General features: G+C 37.6%; 1 protein-coding gene across 1 annotated transcript in view; it reads right to left on the reverse strand.

Annotated features, from left to right (window-relative positions):
• Positions 1–22794, reverse strand: part of TOX (thymocyte selection associated high mobility group box) — a 311594-nt gene that overhangs the window by 142469 nt on the left and 146331 nt on the right. The window contains exon 2 of the mRNA XM_023222364.1: positions 7186–7251. Within this exon, the coding sequence (XP_023078132.1) occupies positions 7186–7251 (66 nt within the window). The remainder of the gene's footprint in view (positions 1–7185; positions 7252–22794) is intronic.

A 22794-nucleotide genomic window follows, 5' to 3' on the forward strand; every position in this document is an offset into this window, starting at 1 on the left:
TTTTTGTCACTGAAATACATGTCCCCAGTACTTGACAAAACACACTATTTGACAATTATTCTGAAATTCTCACGCCTACCCAGAGACAAATAAAAAATGAGTATTATATTCACAAATCCCACAGCTTGGAAATGTATATGATACACAACATTTAACCTGTCAGCAGCCTCATTAGTGTCAATGAGTAGAAACTGGCAATCAGTAGATGGTGTGCTCTACATGTGTTTATGTTTTAAAATGTTCCTAAAATAGTTCCTCTGCTGGTGAGGTTGATATAAAACACTTTTACTGGACAAATGAATTTCAGTTTAAACATTATGGCCCATTTCTTTTTTTTTTTTTTTTTTAGGAATTCATATTTTCATGTAGATGATCATTTATAGCTAATGGAGTCAATACCCAACTAAAATAATAGTAATAAAGACTGGATGGGTCAAGAATTATCTAAAGTTCAACAACGTCAATGTGGTTGGCCAACAAAATATGCAGAAAGGCCAATGTGTGTTTGACTATCCCAAGCCCTAAGATATATATTTGTATGGTGCCTGTATTCAGTATCCATACAGCTATTAAGACATTTTTATAAACTGTAAGAATTATGTGAGCTATTTCAAGATATAATGCTGAAAAACAGACTTCCATGTAAGAAGCCAATTTAGGAAGAAAACAACATAAACAATAGTAACTTGTGTGCTCAAGTGAAGCATCTTTTTAATTTTGAGTAATGAAGATGTCAAGCCAAATGCTAGAGTAGTTTAACTTAATTAGGTGGCCTATTTTTCCAGGCATCCTTTCATTTCCCATTGAAAACTCAGCTTGTATGCAAGGCAACAAGAGCAATTTTGTCTGTAATGAATACCTCCGGGACTGCACAGAGTAATCATTTGAATGTTACACTGAAGACTGGTTTGAGTAACTAGTCTGGGCTTGTTAAGATGCCAGACTTTGTTGGGCTAACTTGATTACTCAGAGCATGGCAGCTTTATCATTCTGTTGGGTCAATGGTCAAAAAGTCAACTTAATGTTACTTCTGAAATTTCTGCCAAAAGGAACTAATCTGAAAGGAATTGGTCCAATTTACAGTTCAAATTTATGTCACAATCATGGAGATGTTATGACCCATGGTAAGGAGATTTGTTTTTCAAAAGTACTCTAAAAATATTACACTTTCTAGGCCCTTTTTGTCATACCTCATTTACACTCTAACCTGGAGAATTTTCTCATTAGGAAAACACGAAATTAAACAAATAGAGAGTCATTAATATAGTTGTAAATCTTAAAACATATTTCTAACAGCAGATTTGAGAGAATATTGTACAAAAAGAAATTTGGAGCACACTACTATTTCCAATTCCATTGCACTGCTGATGATAAACAGCAGCATGATGTTATTGTAACAAGCATTGATTGTCATTATCTAGTTTATTATCATGTTAACTCTTTGAGTCTTGTACTTGAAATAATTCTCCAAGGAGGAGGGAGTGCTGGAACCTTTTGTTAATATATAAGGGCACTGGCACAAAGATAAAGTGTCCTACTGCCATGGACAGGGTAGGGCTGGATTTGCTAAACGTCTGCAATGCAGGGTCAAGAATCATTGCAATGGAAGACTGTAAGTATTCATGTGATTTAAAAAAATGTACATAAAATATTTTAGCTGATTTGCTCAGCTTTCAACAAACAATGCTGCATACCTCTGATATGTCAAACATTATTCCTGGCACAGGAAAGCCAGACAGAAACAAGAGTGAGTCCTACCTTCAAGAGCTCACAATCAGGGGAGCAAGACAAGGACATCCCTGGTGATGCCAGTGTGCCATGTGCCACCCAGGGACAAATACACACCATGATAAAGCAGCCTTGTAGACAATGGCAAGGCACTGAGGTGTGTACCATTCAGCAAAGATGAGGAAAAGGAAATGAGAGAAGTTAAGATGAGTTCATGAGAAACTGTGAGGCGTATAACGAAGGCAGAAATTGTGTAGCTGGAAAAGAGGAGATGGATTCAATAGTTAGGCCAAAAAGTAGAATCAACACTATCTGGAACTAACCAAAGGCTGAATGACGAGGGAGACTCCCCAAGTCTCCGTCTTGGGTGTTTGAAGAGGTGGTGTTAACACTTCTGATTATAAGCAGTAAAGAAAAAAGAGAAGATTGGGGGTGAGGAAGCCGGTGGGAGGTGATGAGTTGTGGTTGGATGAACTGATATGTCGAATTTGAGCTGCTATCAGGGACAGGTACCCAGTGGAGTTAGAAATCAAACCTCAAATTCACATGAAACCTGACCTGGATATATATATGCTCTTCAATTTTATATTCAAAATGTACTTTATGAACTGTATGTCAAATGCTTAGTTGTAACTGATTTCAGGAAAACATAATATTGCTATATTTTATCATTCTTATTTTTAATCTTGAGATTTGAGGGACCAAGTAAGAGACAGAATTCCAGAGCGGGCTGGAGGTGGGGAGAGAGAAAACTGCTCACAATCTCAGAATCCTCTAAAACATGACCTCGGGCCAGGATATTTAATATTTAGAATTTACTATAATGCTCATAATGAACAACAAAAAATAGTTCAAGCTTAAAGAATAACTTTTCATGGAAAGAAGAAGGAAGAAAGGAATGAAAGCAGGAAGGTGGTGGGGAAGGAGGGAGGGAATGAAGGGAGCAAGGCGGGGAACCAAACAGAAGGAAATAGTTTAGCAGAGCAAAGGTCAAGGTCTAAGAGGAAGTGATTTATTAAAAATCTGGTTCAATCAAGTAACCTGAGCTTTTCCATAACCTGATGCCAGGAAAATCTTCTCATTCTTCCTTAATATTAAAGTATTATTTCTTGTATAAAAAAATCAGTCCTTCTTGATCTTTTCAGACAGTACTTCAACTGAGGCAGTGAAGAGCTGAGTCCCTGAGTGGAGGGCACTGGTGGAAAACACAGAATGAACAAACAGGCATCCATGGAAAAGGACACTCTTTCTTTCGTCCTTTTTTTTGAGACAGAGTCTCCCTCTGTCACCTTGGCTGGAATGCAGTGGTGTGACCTTTGCTCACTGCAACCTCTGCCTCCTGGGTTCAAGCAATTCTCCTGCCTCAGTCTCCCGAGTAGCTGGAATTACAGGTGCACTCCACCATGCCCGGCTAATTTTTGTATTTTTAGTAGAGACGGGGCTTTGCTATGTTGGCCAGGCTGGTCTCGAACTCCTGACCTCAGGTGATCCGCCCACTTTGGCCTCCCAAAGTGCTGGGATTACAGTCATGAACCACCACGCCTGGGAGAAAAGGACATTCTTGAAACTGACTCAGAAGAGGAAAGAATGGGGGAAAGCCATGGCACATATTCAAACCTGAAAAATCAAATAAAATAACCTAGTGCTGTAGAAAGTTCTGATGAAGAGAACTAGGCTTCTCTTCTGCTTCTTTTGATGTTATTTAATTTAGATGAACATTTATATCATGATGACAGCCTCATATAAAGGACTATGAAAGGTACTACAACCATTCTAGGAGGTGGAGAAAGGGGCTGAAGTTTTATGGGGAGATACCAGAACCCCAGAGCATGCATATCTGAGTAGGCTGAGAAAATTCCAGAGGAATTTCTGAGGTGGGAAGCCCAATACCCCTCTGTTTTGTTCTGCCTGCTGGCATATTGGTCCACATATTTTATAAGATACGTTTTATTGTATAGATTTAAGGCATACAACATGTTATGATATACATATAGATAATAAAACAGTTAATATAGTGAAGCAAATTAACATATCTATCCTCTCACAGAGTTACCTATTTTGTGTGTGTGTGGCAAGAACAGCTAAAACGTACTCACTTAGCAAACATCCCAAATACTATATTATTGTTATTATTTTGAGACATAATCTCACTCTGTTGCCCAGGCTAGAGTGCAGTGGTGTGATCTCAGCTCACTGCAGCCTCCACCTCATGGGTTCAAGCGATTCTCCTGCCTCAGCTTCCAGAGTGGAGACTTTGGAGTGGCTGGGATTACAGGCACACACCACCATGCCTGGCTAATTTTTGTAATTTTAGTAGAGATAGGGTTTCACCATGTTAGCCAGGTTGGTCTCAAATCTGACCTCAAGTGATTCACCACCTCAGCCTCCCAAAGTCCTGGGATTACTGGCGTGAGCCACCACGCCCAGCCCTAAATACTGTATTATTAACTCTAGTCCTAATGTTGCAGGTTACATCTCTAGACTTGTTCATCCTACATATTGCTACTTTGTGTCCTTCTGGTCTAGATACTGTCACCTCAATCAAACATGACAAGTTCAGAATGGCAAAGAAGTGGGTTTCTGACAAGCTGCTCATCTGGCTTCCTTTCATTAGCCCACTCAAATTCTCCCACAAACTCTTAACGGGACAAAGTTCAGGAGGTATTAAGCAACAAGGTGCCTTTAGCCAGGGTTTGGAAACACACAAAGAAGTCTTGAATTGCTGGTTCAAATTCTAACCAGAGTAAGAAAAAAGTTAAATGATGTTTAAATTAAAGCACTGAGTGACCAGCACACTTAATAGCTATTATAGGAGAAAACAGTCAATATTCCAAGAATGGTGCCAGAGTAAAATGGAAATCTTATGAGTTTGTATTATATACTTGTCAGGCTTATTATAAGGTGGTATATTCAATTTAAAAGTTGCCTATCAATTATAAAACTATACGCAAAAAAGTTTTAAGGATTTGTATACTGTAGCTTAAGAGGTAGAGAATGCATGCAGTAGATAGTGCCAAAGAGCCCTTTGGACTGTCTAAAAGAATATCATTAATTTTTACAGTGTACTTCCATTTCTGGAGCAGTTCCAGCATTGGCTTTCTATAAAAATCATTTCAAGTTTAGAATTATGCTATTTGCTTGCAGCAACATCACAGGAGCAGTAGTGTGCCATATGTTGCTACTTAGCAACTTAGTCTATAAGTCCCAAAGCATGTACTGATTTGAAAATTGAATAGGAATTATAATTGTTGAGTGATGCTATGAGGCAAGTTGTCTTGGATTACTAAACTATGCAGATGTTTGATGTTATGTAGGAAAAGGAAAAAAAACTATTTTTTTTTCCCTGCAGGATGACTAAAATCTTATTTATGGTTGCCTAAAGGAGTAAATTGATTAAAATTCCCTAAAAGAATACCAGGTAATGAATTCTTGAACATACCATATTATAGTAAACAAAGGGAATGTTAAGTGTAAAATTTAGCTAAGGCCATTCAACTTATGTAATTTGTGAAGTTTATTTTTCTCCAGAGTATGTATTATCTTACACTAGTCTAAATTTTAAAACAGCACATTCTAAAAACATTTTCATATATGGCACATTATTTTTTAAGTGTTTATTTCTGGCTCACAAGCCTGCTCTATCTTTAAAAAGCACAAAAGTATTTGGGGCTCTTCTTTACAAATTATCACTGGTGTTCAAAACATTCTTACTAACTCCTGACTGACATATGAAGAAAAACAATGTTAGTTGTTGGATTTCAGTAAGAGCTTAATATTAGGCATTGTACTTGAATTTTAAAATCTAAGGAGCCAAGTCGTTATGATGTATATGTTCTGAATTTCCAATCCTTTATCCAAAACTCTTTAAGACCGACATAATGATTCTCTAAGAGGGAGCAGCTGCTTTATAACAGCCATCATTTATTGAGTTTGTGTTTCTACTGTTTCAAACAAATTCAATTAGCCCTTACACTTCAAAACCCTAAAGGCACCAAAGAGATGATACCAGGTTGCTTTAATCTAATAGTAATACTAAACTTGTCAGTACAGTTTTGGGATTGATGGTTAGAAGAAAATTAATAGTAACATTTTTCATTTTTTAATCAAACAGTCCTATTCAGAACTACCTATGGATCTTGGAGGCTACTTAGCCAAATGAATTCAGTTAAGGAAGATTTCTAAATACAAAGCTCAGCCTTTCAAAGGTATTCTTAGAGTGATCAGCTCAGTTGAATGGAAGGCAATGTAGTCAGGATCTTTGAACTTCATGATGACCTTTTCAGCTGAACAATACAGTGTAGTTTCCAGAATATCTGCCAGAGAAGGCAGTGATCCTAATGACTTCTAAATGCAAAGTTCAGGGAGATGCAGGCCTGCCTCTGTTTTGAGTTAAGCATGAACCATTTTGGTCACAGAGTGCATCCTTAACATATACATTAGATTTAATTCACTGACAACCTTAATGAAGAAAAAGAAGCTTTATGCTCCCTCCCAACCCATTCCCCAACCCCTTCCAGTTATTAAATCTCTATGTGTGGATATGTAGGCACTGAACATTATTAAGAGTTTATTTTAGAATTACTAATATATGAAACTCCAATCTACCATGGTTTTTACCATTCTAGAAAAAAACATGTTTGTGTCAACACTCCTGTGAACTGTTCCTTGCTTTCACTTACTCACTTACTTATTTTTGCTTACAATGTTCTCATATTTTACGTTGTACTGGTATCCAAGGGTAGTTATAATTTGGCTTTAAATGTTCCGCTGAATTAAAGGATCTGGTCTTAAGTATCTAAAAATAAATAGTCAAACATTTACTTTCATAAATGTAACCATTTACATTCTCACTGGACTTTTGTTGTCATTTCTCATGATTAAATACCTTGTCAACTATTCCCAGTGAAATGTATACAAAGGTGCCCTTGAAAGGTTTCAATCAGATCATGTTTTTTGGCCTGAAAGCTCCTCCCCAGCCCCAACTCCTTACCTTCCCAGGAGATTGTGAAAGCAGCCTTCTGGCCCCACCGGCCATGGGATTTGGGTTACGAACGTTACATTTTGTTGAAAATGGCCCCAACCGTTGATAATTAAAGCTATTTGTGACACGTGTAGCTTATAATGATTAAATCGTCTACCGTGAGAAGCACAAATAACCTGCACCTGTAAAGACTTTATTTCCTAAAGGTAAAACAACTGTTTAGGAAAGATCATGCTGGCAAAACAGCTGCTTGCCATTCTAGAGAGGAAACAAGGTAGTATCTTTCAACAAACGCCAACTCTGGTGTTTTATCAGCTCTATCTCATTAACTGGAAACAAGGCTTAAATGCTTTGTTTATAAATTATGATTATTCCTGATTGCGGCAGTTACTGATAGTGCTACTCATTTGCAATGCAACTCTTTGAATTTGTTTAATTACAATTTGAAACAAGGCAGAGAAGATTAATTAACCCACCTGGCTGGCTGGCACATAGTCCTGGCTCGGCTCTGTCATGCTCATATACATGTTCTCACCGTCAAACTGCGAATGAAATAATAGTAAACATTCAGCAATCTTGACTGCGGGTATGTTTGGTTTTTATTTGTTTTGTTTTGTTTTGTTTTTTAACCATCAAACTGGAAAACAGTAGCCATAAAAAAATACTGCGGCTGGGACTATGGAAAATCTGTCACAGTAAGCGAGCCACATCTTTTCTTTGATGTTTCTGTTGTCATCCTTACTGACCCTGGATGTCAGTGATTTGGAGTAATTAGTGCTCTAGTAATTACAGCAAGCAAGCAAGAAATGAATGGTTTCCTTTCATCTGCAATCTGTTTTAAAACAAAATGGCTCATTTTGCATGCCATGTATACATATTGCAGTTCAGTTGTAATGAAGTATTAAATGAATGGCATGATTTCTGAAAGAAAAGAATAACGAAAAATACACGAAGGCACAGCTCGGTGCATTCTGAGTTTAGCTCTCAAAAAAGAAAAAGCGCAGAGTTTTCACAATAGACTAAAACTGGCATCATCATAATAACCTTCTGATTAAGAAAAATTTAACTTTATAATAATATTTGAAAAGAGCATGTGCCACTATAACCATGGCTAAGAATGATAATAACAATAAATAACAATACAAATATACAGGCACAATGAAATACTCCTTTGTGAAAATTTTCAAAGATATCGAATTCATGTATTAAAAATGCATAGAAATTCATACGCAAATTTTCAAATTAGGAAAAGGATGGAAGAAAGAAATTTGCAGGGGCAGAACAACTGGAGAACTCTCCAATAGTTCAAGCAACAATAACAACAACAACAACGACAACACACTTTTCATTATTTGGGGTTTTGAAAGTAATCATCACTCTATTCAGACTTAATCCTCAGCTATTTTTAGTCACTTGACAGATGAGCAAAGCATTTCTCTTTTTAGTTAGAGGAAGAATTTTTCCAAGGTAATAATCAAATGGACAAACACAGTAACTTCACAGAACTGGGTCTGAATATACTTTCATTGGCGGGCTAATTTCAGACATGGGGAATTGAAAGTCTGAATAATTACTTTTTGAAACAGAATAGTGTTATTGATAGTGGTGCAAACCATGGTATTATGGACATACTTCATACTTTATATACTATGAAAAAATGGTGTTATATCAGAACATAAAAAAATTATATTATAGATAATCTCATTCCACCACCTATGAACTGCTAGCAGAAGAAGGTTATACCAACATGAGGGTCGCTCCACAGCCTCTAAACTGTAATCGCCAGAGTGGGTGCCCTGAAAGTTCACATCAACATAAGCTGTAAATAAAGACCTCCCTAAAGACATGGAAGCACTCACGAGACTAAGCTCAGAGAATCAAAGGATTTCTTCACACATCACTCTATAAATATATTTCACGTTATGTGAACGACTTATCTAAACATAATGAAATTACTTATTGAAAGATGTTGTTAGAGTAAATAAAAAATAACACAACTGGAAAAAGTAGAGCTGGGTGTTTTGGTTGCTCTGTCAACTGGTTCATGAACCTGGAGTTGAAGTGACTTACCCCAGGTTGCTTTTCCATTGAACAGGTGAACTTTCTTTTTTGAGATGGAGTTTCCTCTGTCACCCAGGCTGAGTGCAATGGCGCGATCGCAGCTCACTGCAGCCTCCGCCTCCCAGGTTCAAATGATTCTCCTGCCTCAGCCTCCCAAGCGCGGGGACTACAGGTGCCCACCACCACACCCAGCTAATTTTTGTACTTTTAGTAGAGGCAGGGTCTCGAACTCTTGACCTCAGGTGATCCACCGGCTTCAGCCTCCCAAAGTGCTGGGATTACAGGCATGAGCCACCGTGCCCCATCAAACAGGTGAACTCTTTCAACCCAAAGATAGGCCAGCCCCAGCCAATCTGCCTGTTACTCCTAACAACTCAAGACCTAACAAAGAGCCTCACTGCGCATTTCTTCATCTCCACCCACTGTTGGAGTACACTGGTTTGTTTGCAAATGTTTTTCATGTGAAAGTGCCAAGGAACCATTTAAAGTACGGACAGTTTCTCTGACTGTAACAAACTAAACTGAAGAAGTGGAGTGAACCAAATACTTCACTGCCTGTGCATATTCTATAAATGTGTTACTTTCTATTTCATCTTCTCTAACTCATTTTCTAAATCTGTTGTTGTTCTCAAGCCAGCTAAAGGCTTTGAAGTTTTGGGTTGAGTCTATCCAACATGTACGCTAATTGAGTACATTCGGTGTTACTGCTCTTGATGAAGACTCTTTCCTCAAGAAGTACCAATACTTAGGTAATATTGAGCCAAGACTAAAACAGCATTTTACTATAAAAGATATGTGGCTGTAAGCATTATAACTATATTTTTAAGCACGTTTTATGTTCCTGGCACCTGTATCTTTACACGTATTAACTGATTTAAGCATCACAAAACCAAGAGTTAGGTATTATTATTACCTACATTTTACAAAAGAAGATACAAAGGCACAGATAAATTAAGCTAGATGCTTCAAGTTACACAGCTTGTGAGAGGTAGGGCTGGAATGCAAACCCAGGCCCCCGGCTTTTTAGCCACCCATGCACTTCATCACCAGAACATATCAATATATTCTGAATCATAATGATAAGTTAGCTATCAATTCTGGAAATAACATCCAAAAATGGTCAAAGCAGAGTGATGGCATTATCTCAATGACACTGGTATATTATCCAGAATTTGTGGTATTGTGAGAATTTTTTTAAGTGTCGTGAGGTACTGTCAACCTAGTATTTGGCCTGGCAGAAAACCAAGAGAGGGAATGGTGGTTAATTCTATGTGTCAACTTGACTAGGCCCTGGGCTGCCCAGATATTTGGTCAAACATTCTTCTGTGTATGTCCATGCAGGTGTTTCTGAGAGAGATTAACATGTGAATTGATAGACTTGGTAAAGCAGATTGCTCTCCCTAAGGTGGGTGGGCCTCCGCCAATCAGTTGAAGGCTTTACTAGAATAGTAAGGGCTGACTAGAGTAAATGAATTCCTCCTGCCTCACTGTTGAGCTGAGACATCAGTCTTTCACTGTTTTGGGGCATGACTTGAAATAACATTGGCTCTTATTGGACCTCAAACTTGCCAGCTTTTGGTCTGGAACTACACCATCAGTTCTCCTGGCTCTCCAGCTTGCTAACTGCAGGTCTTGGGACATCTCAGCATCCACAATCATGTCAGCCAATTCCTTATACTGAATCTCTTTAGATAGATAGATAGATCGATCGATCGATAGATAGATCATCTATCCATCCCTCCAGTTGGTTTTGTTTCTCTGGAGCACCCTAATACAGGTAGCTTTTAAAAATTGCTATCAGGATATTCAGAACTCCTCCAAAAGTGTATTTCTGGGGGGGGGGGGGGGGGGAGGTCTACAATATAGAAATGTATTTATTTCATGCTGTCACTTGCTTTCTAGAGGAGAAGAGCCATGTTGATTTTGCTATGAGACTCTCTGCTCTCAGTTCCTATCTCACCCACTTCCTGTGCTCCAGTGCGTCCCACACACAATCACACCTCTTTGTCCAGAATGCCTTCCTTCCCTTTTACTTGTTGCAGTGTTTTGCAGACTCCTCACCTCCCCTTAGTGAGGGCTGGGCTGTCTGCAGGCTCTGGGCTCCCCTAGGAAGACCTCTGTTTCAGGGCAGGTTTTGTTGGGGGATTGATTCCACTAGACTGTGAGCCACCAGAGGGAATGGTGCGTACCTTCCTTATCTTTAGTTCCTCTGTGGCTTAGGGCTAGCACATAATAGGTCTTCTGAAATGTTTATTGCCTAAATGACAAAAACTGAAACATATTTGCTGGATTAAATATATTATCTTTCTAGAGAAGGTGGTAACTTAAGAAGAGGAAGAATTTCAGCTTTTAGAGAATGGTTTGATGGCTTTTTAAGGCAGTTGACTCAAAGTTTTACAGTGGATTAAAACTGATACAGGCGCAGAAGCCCTTAAAGAGAACAACAACAACAACAACAACAGAAAAAGAATAAAAAGAAAAGAAAGTACAGAAATGGCCAGGACAACATTACTCAAATGTTAGATTCAGTTCTTCCTCAGGATTTTTATTTAATACAATTTTATTTAATATAAAACATACAGACTGGCCAGGAATCAAGAGACCTGGCTATAAATAAAATGTGTATGCCCTCCTTCCAAAGAATCTTGAGCTGCCAAGTAAAAATACGTGTGTGTATCAGAATAGGCGTGGTCATTCCCCTTGTGGTTGAAAGATCGTGGTTGGACACACTCCTGGGCCCAGGGGAAAAGAGTAAGCCAAGATCCCAGCATTCACAGGACCTTTCCCACCCTACCCTATCAGGTTAATATTATCACTGCACTGTCACAGCTCCGTCCAACCACACCCTGACCAGGAGCTGGTTCCAGGGCTCTCAGCAGGCCTCCTGCTGACCCAACAATCTTAGAAAGCATCCCATGCCACGAGCTTGTGGACAATCGTCACCTGAAGTAGAATTATAGCTCTTGGTCTTAGAAGTGTGTTTGTAGAATGATGCCTGAAACCATCACATCAGAATCTCTCATGTTAAGATTGAATAAATAGACTTTCTATTGTTTATGAGGTCCATCTGGGGAGAGAACCAAGGTCTGGATTCTCAGTAGAAGAGTTTTCCACTATGACATACTGCTTTTCACTCCAACACTCATAAAAAATGAGGAATCAGACTCTGACTACAGCGTTATATTTCATCTCCGTAAGAAGTGGGAATAGACTCAATGGCTATTTGTAGCTGGTGTGCGTGTGTGTGTGTGTGCACTCTACAGACCTGAAGGCACAGCATTCACATTGCCACATTCTAATGACCCCACTTCACTCTACCTGGATTACAGATTAGATGAGCATTATTAGTAATTATTGCAATAAAATTGTATTTATTCAACATAACTAACTGCATTTCCTTACTTCTTATGCTCATCACAGTTATTATTCTTTTTTTTGAGACAGAGTCTCGCTCTGTGGCCCGGGCTGGAGTGCAGTGGCCGGATCTCAGCTCACTGCAAGCTCCGCCTCCCAGGTTCACGCCATTCTCCTGCCTCAGCCTCCCGAGTAGCTGGGACTACAGGCGCCCGCCACCTCGCCCAGGTAGTTTTTTGTATTTTATAGTAGAGACGGGGATTCACCATGTTAGCCAGGATGGTCTCGATCTCCTGACCTCGTGATCCACCCGCCTCAGCCTCCCAAAGTGCTGGGATTACAGGCTTGAGCCACTGCGTCCGGCCCACAGTTATTATTCTTAGAAGTCAACTGAATTTAGGCATCATAACTTTTCAAAATATATCTAAGCATACTAGGGTTTTTAATTTCCATGTATTCTCAATTTAAAACCTGAAGCAAAGTTTGAAAGAATAAATAGGCTGATTTATTTAAATCTAAATGTAAATGGCATCAACCCAGGATTAGCCTTCCTGACCAAGCGCTTTTAGACTCTTCATTGTATTTTTATTTCAAAGCACCAGGGGATGCAATCATATAAAAAGTCATTTATAATCTTCTACTTCAGTTTTTTGAAATTGTTTTTAGAGGATATTAACCAAACCCATAATCCCAAAGAGCTTTCAAACTAGGTAGTTATTATTTCTTCTATTTAAAAATTGAAAGGAGAAATCTAGCAATATCTGAACATAGTGAATGATGAGCAAAAATGGGCGATATTAGGCTACCAAAACCACAAAGACAAGAAAAGTCAAAAATAGAATGTGAAGTGTAAATCAGTCATTGGCACTGGTACAGAAAATGGGAACATTTTAGGGAAACCATTAAAAGAAAATCAGAAAACTGCTGCTGAGGGGGAAAAACAGCCTCATGGAATTCATGAAACAGTACCACATTGTACTGCCTATAAAGGGAAAAAGCTTACATTTCTGGGTGTTTTCTGAAAGAATATTTGATACTTTGATGTTTGAAAAGAAGGGCTAAAAATGGAAATGTTTATAACAGGGAGTCAATTTGACATTTCTTAGATGGTGCTTTATAATAAATCATTTTTAGAGAGGCTAATATCCCCAAAATAAAATTTCCATTTTTGTATTCTTTGGCCCAGTATAAGATTACGAATCATCTAATCATCTTTTTTTTTTTTTTTTTTTTTTTTTGTAACAGAAGAAATAAGTTTGGGCAATGAAGACTTTGAAGACTTTGCTGTTTCCTAGAAGCAAAGCATTTTGAAAGTTAAGCACCAAATGTAGGGTGGTAATATGCATAGTTCTAATGCTGTTTCCATGCACAGGCATACAGATCCAGTGAAAACTGAGCAAAGCTAACTCCCGCACTTACTGCACATCCTCACCAGTCTCAAGGGAAGATGTCAGGAGGCACTGGAGAAGGAAGAGCTGTCTATTTATCTCCTAGTGTCAAGGCTGAACCTGTTGATGCAAGATAGTCTTAAGTCAGTCTGCCTCCATGCTGAGCCCAGCTGAATGAAACTGGTTCCGAGCACAGCACAGCTGCAGCAGTGGATCACACTGAAAGGAAAGAGACCAGACTGAGCCAAGGCTATTAATACCCAAAGAAAAGAAAGCAGTTACTCTGTTAGTGCTTTTTATGGATGTGCATTCCAACCCAGGAGCACACAGAGCTGAACTAGGGAAGAGCAACCCCTCTTGGTTGGGCTCCTGTCACTTGAACTTGAGTGGTAAACACTCGACTACAGATCTGAATGGTGTGGAGAGGAAGAATGGCCCGGGCACAGTGTGTCTGCTTGGAAGACTTGGCCATGGGTGGGCAAAAGATAGTGCTAGACCCACAACTTAGAAGCTGGACTCCACTTTGGGGTTGAGCTTGTATTCTCATTTTTGTACCAGCGATATACTTATTTGGAGGAATATTAGATATTCTTTTTGTTAACAGTGAAAACTGAAATTTTCAATAATAATAATACTATGCATTTATCCTAAACCTGTGGCTCGATGGCATGAATCTCAAGAGAGAAACACGACGGTTTCCCTCTGCTGTTAAGGGTAAGGCTACAATGCAATGTTTTTCATTGCTGTGTTTTTGGTTTTTTTGTTTTTACCCAAATAAACCAAACTTATGATTCACATTATTCTTTTAATTAGTATTGAGTAGTCACCTAGTAAGCTCTACAAGTAAAATAATGATGTAACAGTGGTTCAAACCAGTTTGAACTTCTTCCTTCGGAGGCCCTCTCTAATTTCACTAAATATATGAAGGCGTTTAATTTTTATAATAATCCTGTAATATTATTACTCTTATTTTATAGATGACAAAACACAACGGAGTCCAGTAACTCATCTGTGATGGATCCAGTTACATGCTCCCCAGATCTGCTCAGCCTGCCTGACCCTCAAGCCTCTGACCTTTTCTTCCAGGAACAGCTGACACTGTTCCCATGTAGCCTCCAGAGGCACCACTTCCATTGCCACCACACAGCTACAAACCATGGTGTCCCCAAGCACAGCAGCAATTTATATAGAGAAGCTTTGCACCTGGCTGGAGCTGAGGAGGTTTTAGGTAGCATACCCTGAGAATGCAGGGAAATTTCCTATTGCCCCGTGGAAGGACTGGCTCATGATGTCCTCTGTAGCACCTCTATGTCTCTCATGCCAAGCAAGAAGTGATGAGTTGTTGCAAAGCTATGGTCACTTGGAAATATACACCTTATGTTTTCTTCTCCCTGCCTCTCTGCCTTGCTTACTTTCCCGTCACTCTGGTTTCCCTGGGCTTGCATTCCCAGCATTAACATTCAAGCTTTCACTGCAGGCTCTGCTTCCTGGGAACTTAGACTAAAATAGTGCCCAATGGTACCAGTTAGTAAGTGACAACACTCTTAACTGCAATGCTATACTAATCTCACCCCATCTTTGTTTTGCTTTCATTATATTAAAGAGTCATTGATTCTATTTTAATTGCCTATGCAAAGACGGAAACAAACTTATGAAACAGTGATAAACAGAAGAAACAAGAATTGCCTATATCATGAAAGCATCACTCCATTTGAAAGAAAAAAATGCAAGTTTCTAGAAAATTTCATTAACCCCAAACTTTCAGCACCAAGCAATCCATTTTCATTATGTATTGTTTAAGAAAAGAATGTGTGGATGAAAGTTTAACTATAAAATCATTCTGGTGAATTTAATGAAAATAAGTTTAATAAAATGAAAATATGGATTTTACAAAAAGGCCTCCACAGGGTGTCTGATATCAGAAAAAGAGGAGCAAAGACTTTGGCTTCCTTGTAGGAGCCTTCTTTTTTTAATGAATTCCCAAGTAATTTCTGAAATTCTATGATGATTAAAGCTGTAACACTATACCATGCAGTTGAAATTCAGCACAGTTTCAAATAGATTGGTTCAGAACATTCCTGACTTTTCATGTTTTAGACAAATTTTTTCTGAATCCATCTACGAAGGAAACAATTTGAGAAGTACATTCAAACTTGCTGCCGAAACTCACTTATTTCCACATCATATCAGCTCTCACCTCATTTACCACAGTACCTAAATTCAACATGGATGTGGAATGAAAAGTATGAAGTAATTACTTTTGGGGGGTCGGACCTTTTATTGCTGGTATTTCTTTTTAAGCACAGGGAATATTTTTCAGCATCTGATAGATGCATAGAGAAAAAGATGAGGATATTTTTCTACACATATCTGGTTTGGAAGAGTCTGCTCAGTTCTGGGAACCTCAAAACAACAACAAAAAAATAAGACTAGTAAGTCAAGGCATTGGAAAGGTTAAGGGAATAGAATGACAGATGTATTAGAAAGCAACAGAGAAGTTGTATTTAGGTGACCATTGAGTGGGTTGAAATGACAAAACTTTTTTAAAAAACCAAGGACAAACGATTCTTGAACAATTTTGAGATTAAAAGTGGTAGTATCAAATAAAAATAAAATACAAATAAGAAGGTACAGGGTTATTAAGATGGAGATTCTCACTTCCCCATTATTATTACTCAGACACATTACATTGTGACTGAGTACAACAATTATGTGACAGAAATAGACTTTTGGTGATTAAACTCTCCCAGGGTAAGACAGGTGTGGAATGGTATTTTGGTATGTTCAGGCAAACCTGACCAATTCGAAACACATGAGGGTCAGTCTAGAGCTACTCCATTTTTTTAAAGAGATATTTGACATTTATTTTTCCAGATTGCAGAGTTTCTGTTTTCTAAATGAAAACATATCATTTTAAAGAACTGGATTAAATGGCAAATCCTTCAGGACATTGAGTATGAGTATGGATTTGTCCATTGTGAACTGAAGCAAAGCTCTGTTAACATATCTTTTTCATTTTAAGGAACCTGAGGAGTCATTCAATCCATCATTATAGCCAAAGAGTACAATGTTTTAATTTTTACATCTTCAAATACCACATAGTTATATTCATTATTGCCTTCTTGCCTTTGATAAAACCTCATGATCTCATGTAAGTTTCCCTGCTGATTTATCTAAATTTTTATGAAGATTATAGAATAATTTTCATTGCTTTACTTTAAGGCTTCACACATAAGATGTCCCCTTCACAAGACATATGCATTCAATGTATTTTAGATTTTCAGTTCCAAAGTGTCTTTGCTTATAGCACTTCTAACTATCCCCTCTACCCTAGATCATTCTCCACTCCTATTTGATTTTTTATAGCATTTTTCAAATACTTCATCCTCCCCTTTGACAATGTCCATTTTATCATATGTTGCCAGAAACATGTCAAACCCTAAACTGGAAGACTTGCTGGAAACAGCATGCCTGCTTCTACTCAAAGCCTTATTTATTCTGCATTGTGAGAGATGATTGGTGCCCCTTGTCTTACTTTCTGGAATGTCACCATGTGATGCCCTTTTGCTGAAAAATTTGGAGAACAAAGTATCATCACATGATGCTAACAGGCATAAACCACCTAGTATGGTCTTGCTGATACATTAAAATTAAATGACCATCAATATACTCCCAGATAAAAATGTGATAATCATTTATTCAGTCAACAAATGCTCATTTTGTGCCTACTTACATGCCAGGTACACACATGCATTAACTCATTTAATCCTCACAGCAACCCCACAGACAGTCAGTTTTAACGTGGTTTTACCAGTAAGAAAACTGAGTCCTGGAGAATTAAGTTTTAAATATTTCCAACATCACTCCTGTCTGCATCTACCTCTCTACTTTCTCTTGTCACTCTACATTTTATCCTTGCTTAGTGATTTTCATATGGCCAGATAATCCCCGTCTGTATGCTTATCCATCATCTCATCTGCCTAACATACTTCTCCAGCTCCCACTTCCTTCTATTTCTCCCCTTATTTACTACTAATAAGATGATCATAGAATTTATCCTTCAGCTTGAAACACTTCTGACAGTGCCAGGAGGTAAGATTACTAATTATGATTGAATAACATGCAGAAACTCAAAGTCTTCCAGCCAAGGAAAACCTTACCACCAGAAGGTAATCCTTCCCTGACCTCATGGATGATTGAGGTGCATTCTCTGTGCCTGTGTCCATGGTTTAAGGCATCTTGTGCTTATCCCAGCCCGTATCTCTTCCTACTGTTGTTGTTTCACTACCTCCTCCTATATTGAAATACGAGCATTTTGAGGGCAGAGACCGCCCTAACTTATCTTTCTATCTCTAGCACTTAGCATAGGCTTAGCATATTTTATTAACTTAATGACATTAAATGAATCACATACATCCAGGGCAATACTGTCACAACTAAAAGTATTTAGGAGATCTCACCATTCCATTATTCTGCAGTAACATTTATTCCATATTCTTTCATTTCTAAATCAAAGTCTGTCCATGAAAATAGCTAAGTTTCCAGGGACATTGGAAAAAAGTTTCTGTAAACCAGATCCTACTTTAGTTTTCCACATCTTCCCATTCTAAACGGACCACTCAGTCGCTCTAGTTTAAATAGTTTGAAAAGTATTCATTTCATCAAAGCTTAGATAGTGGCTAAAAGCTTCATGGTACCAAGTGGTCAAGTCCTCAACCTCCTCCTTGATTCTGGGGGTCTGTTCCAATAAGCAGATTGTGCTAGAGCTGCTCCAGATCACACTGGTTTATTCTTTCATGCCAACACCAAACTGCGGGTGGGCACTGCTCTGAATCGGAGCAGCACGATGAGGAAAAAAGACTAGAATTGCAGACACTGCCGTTCTTCTCATTGCCCACATGGCATGTGGGAAATTCAGGCTCTGCTTCTCTTGTAGGTAAGGCAGAATAGGACAAAGTGAGGACAGATTCTATCATGGAGTGGGTTTGAAATCAGGAGACCCAAAGAAGAGTCTGAGTTCTGACACTTTCTAGCCAACTAGTCTTGGGAACCAGAGTAGAAACTGTTCTTGCTCTATGTAATTATGTCAGATTCAGATGAGACACGCAAGAGCATTTGTAAATTATAAAGCACTATACATATGGAAACTATGGTTCTTCCCCCTCATGGCAAGTTTGACTGTTTCCATCATTAGTTGGAAAGATCAATAGGCGGGAAGTAGTGGAGACAATCAGATTCAATGTGCCCTCAATTTGCCTGTGAAAAGGTCTTTAATATGGAAAGTTATCTGTAGATTTTTTTGTTTTTTGTTTTTTGGAGATGGAGTCTCACTCAATCACCTAGACCTAGGCTGGAGTGCCTTAGCCTCCACAGTAGCTAAGACTACAGGCATGCACCACCATTACCAACTAATTTTTGTACTTTTAGTAGATATGGGGTGTCACCATATTGGCCAGGCTTGTCCTGAACTCCTGACCTTAGGTGATCCACCTGCTTTGGTCTCCCAAAGTGCTGGGGATTATAGAGTGAGCCACAGTGCCCAGCCTAGATATTATTTTTTATCTCTATGTAAATGCAGTCATACCTGAAATATGAAATGATAGGAAGAAAGTAATGAAAAGGACAAAAAAAATAGTAAAATCACCAATTAAATGAAAAGCTTGTAGATCATTATATGTATATATACATATATGCATGTAAGCATACATAGACATGTATGTTCCTTAAATATGTACACATTTATTTACTCTGTGTGAACAAAGTATTTTTTCTTGCAACGTTTTTATTTGGCTAACGTTAAAGTTATTTCAGATTACTTAGGGAAACAGCTATTACAGCTCAGTATTAAAAACCACCATAGAAAACTGCAGGAGGAGTTTTCTGAAAATGCAAAGTGCTGTTGAACTCTTCTCTTAATTCATACAGAAAATATTACCCAGTCATAAGAAATTACACAATATTACTTTCACTAAAATTGCTTCAGGCTAATTTATTGTCATAAAATAAAGATATCAGACAGTCTGACATGAAAATAAAAGGTTATACTTAAATATAGTAGTATGACACAGGATGATATGTCTCCTATAACATTTTAGTATCCTTAGCTTATTAGTTTTATGCATTACATTATCCGTAACAATCACTCTTTGTATTTAATTGAACTGTATAACGATTTTTTGTTCTAGTTCAACAATTACATAACCCACTAGATACTTAAACTGTTTCAGTAATCAATTAATATTCCATTTAATGCTCACATCAAAGAAATTATGTAATGTCTTCTCTTCTGTATCATATTTTTCACATTCTGTAAAAATTACATTATTAATAACTTTTGCACATTTCATATTTGCTATGAAAAATTCTTGCATGAAGTATTCTTTTTACCATTAAATAAATTAATATTAATGTTAGATTAAGTAGTTTTAAGATATTATTGCTTAAAATACCTTCTGAACAGTTCTGAGCAGAATGTGTGTATTTTAAATAAATGAGTCTTGTTTCCAAGAAATCTTTTAATGTTATTTGAGATATTAAACTTGCAACAAATAACTTAAGCATGTATAAAGAACAGGAGTTAAGTAAGACTGGGATGGAAACTAAATATTAGAACAAGATTAAATTATCTAAAATTTATTTAAGATTTTTATTTTAAAAGCAGAACAATGTTACCTTTTCTTCAGCGCTAATAGGACTTTCCTCAGAAAGTGATATAGCACCTATTCCCCATTCTACATAATGTAGGCAACAAAGCTCTTTAGACACATGACAGGAAATATCTCATGTCTAATATTTAAAATTCATATTTTACAGGATCCCATTATATTCCATTTTCGGGCAATGAACCTTTATTTGTAACAATCTATTTGTATTAGTGGTTCCAAAGCTAATGTGGTTTCTCAAAATATGTACTTTCCAACTTTTATGTAGGTTATAAACAGTACTTTTAAAAACAGTGCATTTTCACACTGTCAGATGACTGAAAAGAAAAGGGCTTGTGAATATGCATTCTGAGTAAAGCCTCGGAGGCTCCACGCATCTGCTATTTTCTCCATAAAACCCCTTTTTATATTTTATCCAGTAGCAGCCACTCAAAACTGATTTTTAGTCCAACATTCCTTAAGGTGTGAGGCTGACTTTAAGAAGGGTTTCTGTATTGCCAACTGCATTAATCATATAGTATAAGTAATTCCATTATTTAGAAGGTTATTAGTATTTCCTTGGTTCTTTGTGGTTTCAAAGTTCTGTTTTGATTTTGTTTTTTCAATTGCTTGGCCATGGCTTTGCTCACTCTTATTTAATAATACTAAATATCATGATGGATATACAATGCAACTCACATTTTCTATGGAAGTGGTTTTTTGTTTGTTTGTTTTTTTTGAGACGGAGTCTCGCTCGGTCACCCAGGCTGGAGTGTGGTGGTATGATCTCAGCTCACTGCAACCTCTGCCTCCCAGTTCAAGTGATCTCCCAACTCAGCCTCCCAAGTAGCTGGAATACAGGTGAGCACCACCATGCCTGGCTAATTTTTGTATTTTTAGTAGAGACGGGGTTTCGCCATGTTGGCCAGGTTGGTCTCGAACTCCTGACCTCAGGTGAAACACCCACCTTGCCCTCCCAAAGTGCTGTAATTACAAGTGTGAGCTACTGCGCCTGGGCTGGAAGTGGTTTTCAAAAGGGAGTGATTTTACCCCAGCCTGGGGAGGGCATTTAACATTTGACAATGTCTGGTGGTATTTTTGATTGTTATGACTGAGGGATGCTTCTGGCATCTATTGGATAGAGGCCAGGGATGCTTCCACACACTCTACACTATCCAGCACCTGTAGAAAAGAATGATCCAGCCTCATATCAACAGTGCTGCTGTTGAGAAACCCTTGTCTATAGCATGGGTTGAGTTTGTGGTTTTGGTTATTTTCGTGACAAACTGTGAGTTGAGAGATGAGGTCAACAATGAAATCATTCACTTAGGAATAAAGACAGCTCAAATTCTAAATCAGGCAATAAGTCTATATATTTTTAAAGAATCACTTAGATATGGACTAGGTAATTTGTACAATGTGCTATAATTACCCAACTCTTCTAGGGCCTATAGCACTATTCCCGGTATTTGGGTGTGGTGTTCAAAAGAAGAATCAAAGAGCCTTGATTGTCTCAGGCTTACAACTCTATTAACTCAAAATAAACATACACTGTATTACACAAACTTTGGAGTTATAATTACTCTGGGTGACTACAGAATAACAAAACAAATTCTTCAAACTACACATAAAAACTGCCACTTGTCATGGTTAAAACCTAAAAGCTCTAAGAAAAATTACCGATTTGTTAATTAGGATTCTATTTATCCTTTCATGTGAAAAACTAATTATTTGTTTGCAAGATGCTGCATCTTCATTAAAATCATTAGTATTCTGAGTAGATGGCACTATTAATTTTATAAATGGAATTGAAATTTCACTACTATAATCCGTGCAGTTCTTAGGACAAGTGAGTATCTCCACAAGATGTTATCTGTGTAAAAAGGGCAATTCTTCATAGGTACACGAAGTAGTTATATCTAATTCATCATATGCATTATTTTTTAAGTCGTCTTACTAGATAGCAGGCAGGAATTATAAATTGTTCAGATATAAATATATATATCTAGTTATATATACACAGATTATAATTTGTTTATCTCTATATAGATTTTACAGATATATTATTATATATACTTACATAGAAGTGTATATGTATATATATGTGTGTATATAGATAAGTGTGTATACGTATGTGTATGTGTGTGTGATACATATATATATATACACACACGGAGAAAGACAGAGAGGGGAGATTGACACTACTTTAGAGCAATTTAAAGTCATCGCTTCAATTTTTCTAACAAAGGGGAGTCTATGACCAGGTTCTCTTCTAGAAAAGCAAGTAAACTAATTAAGTCCTCAATTTGGAATGTATTTCATACTTTTTAAGAAGTATACAAGTATATCTGGGAAATATTGTGGGTTTTGTTCTAGACCATCACAATAAAGCAAATATCAAAATAGAGCAAATCACACAAACTTTTTTACTTTCTCCGTCCACATACAAGTTATGCTTACACTATACTATAGTCTATTAAGTATGCAGTAGAATTATGTCTAAAAATGTGCATACCTTAATTAAAACATATATTATTGCTAAGAAATGATGATAATCACCTGAGCCTTCAGCAAGTCATAATCTTTTTGCTGGAGGAGGGTCTTGCCTTACTGTTGATGGCTGCTAATGATCAAGGGTGGT

Source organism: Piliocolobus tephrosceles, chromosome 7 (genome assembly GCF_002776525.5).
Source record: "Piliocolobus tephrosceles isolate RC106 chromosome 7, ASM277652v3, whole genome shotgun sequence".
Lineage (NCBI taxonomy): Eukaryota > Metazoa > Chordata > Mammalia > Primates > Cercopithecidae > Piliocolobus > Piliocolobus tephrosceles.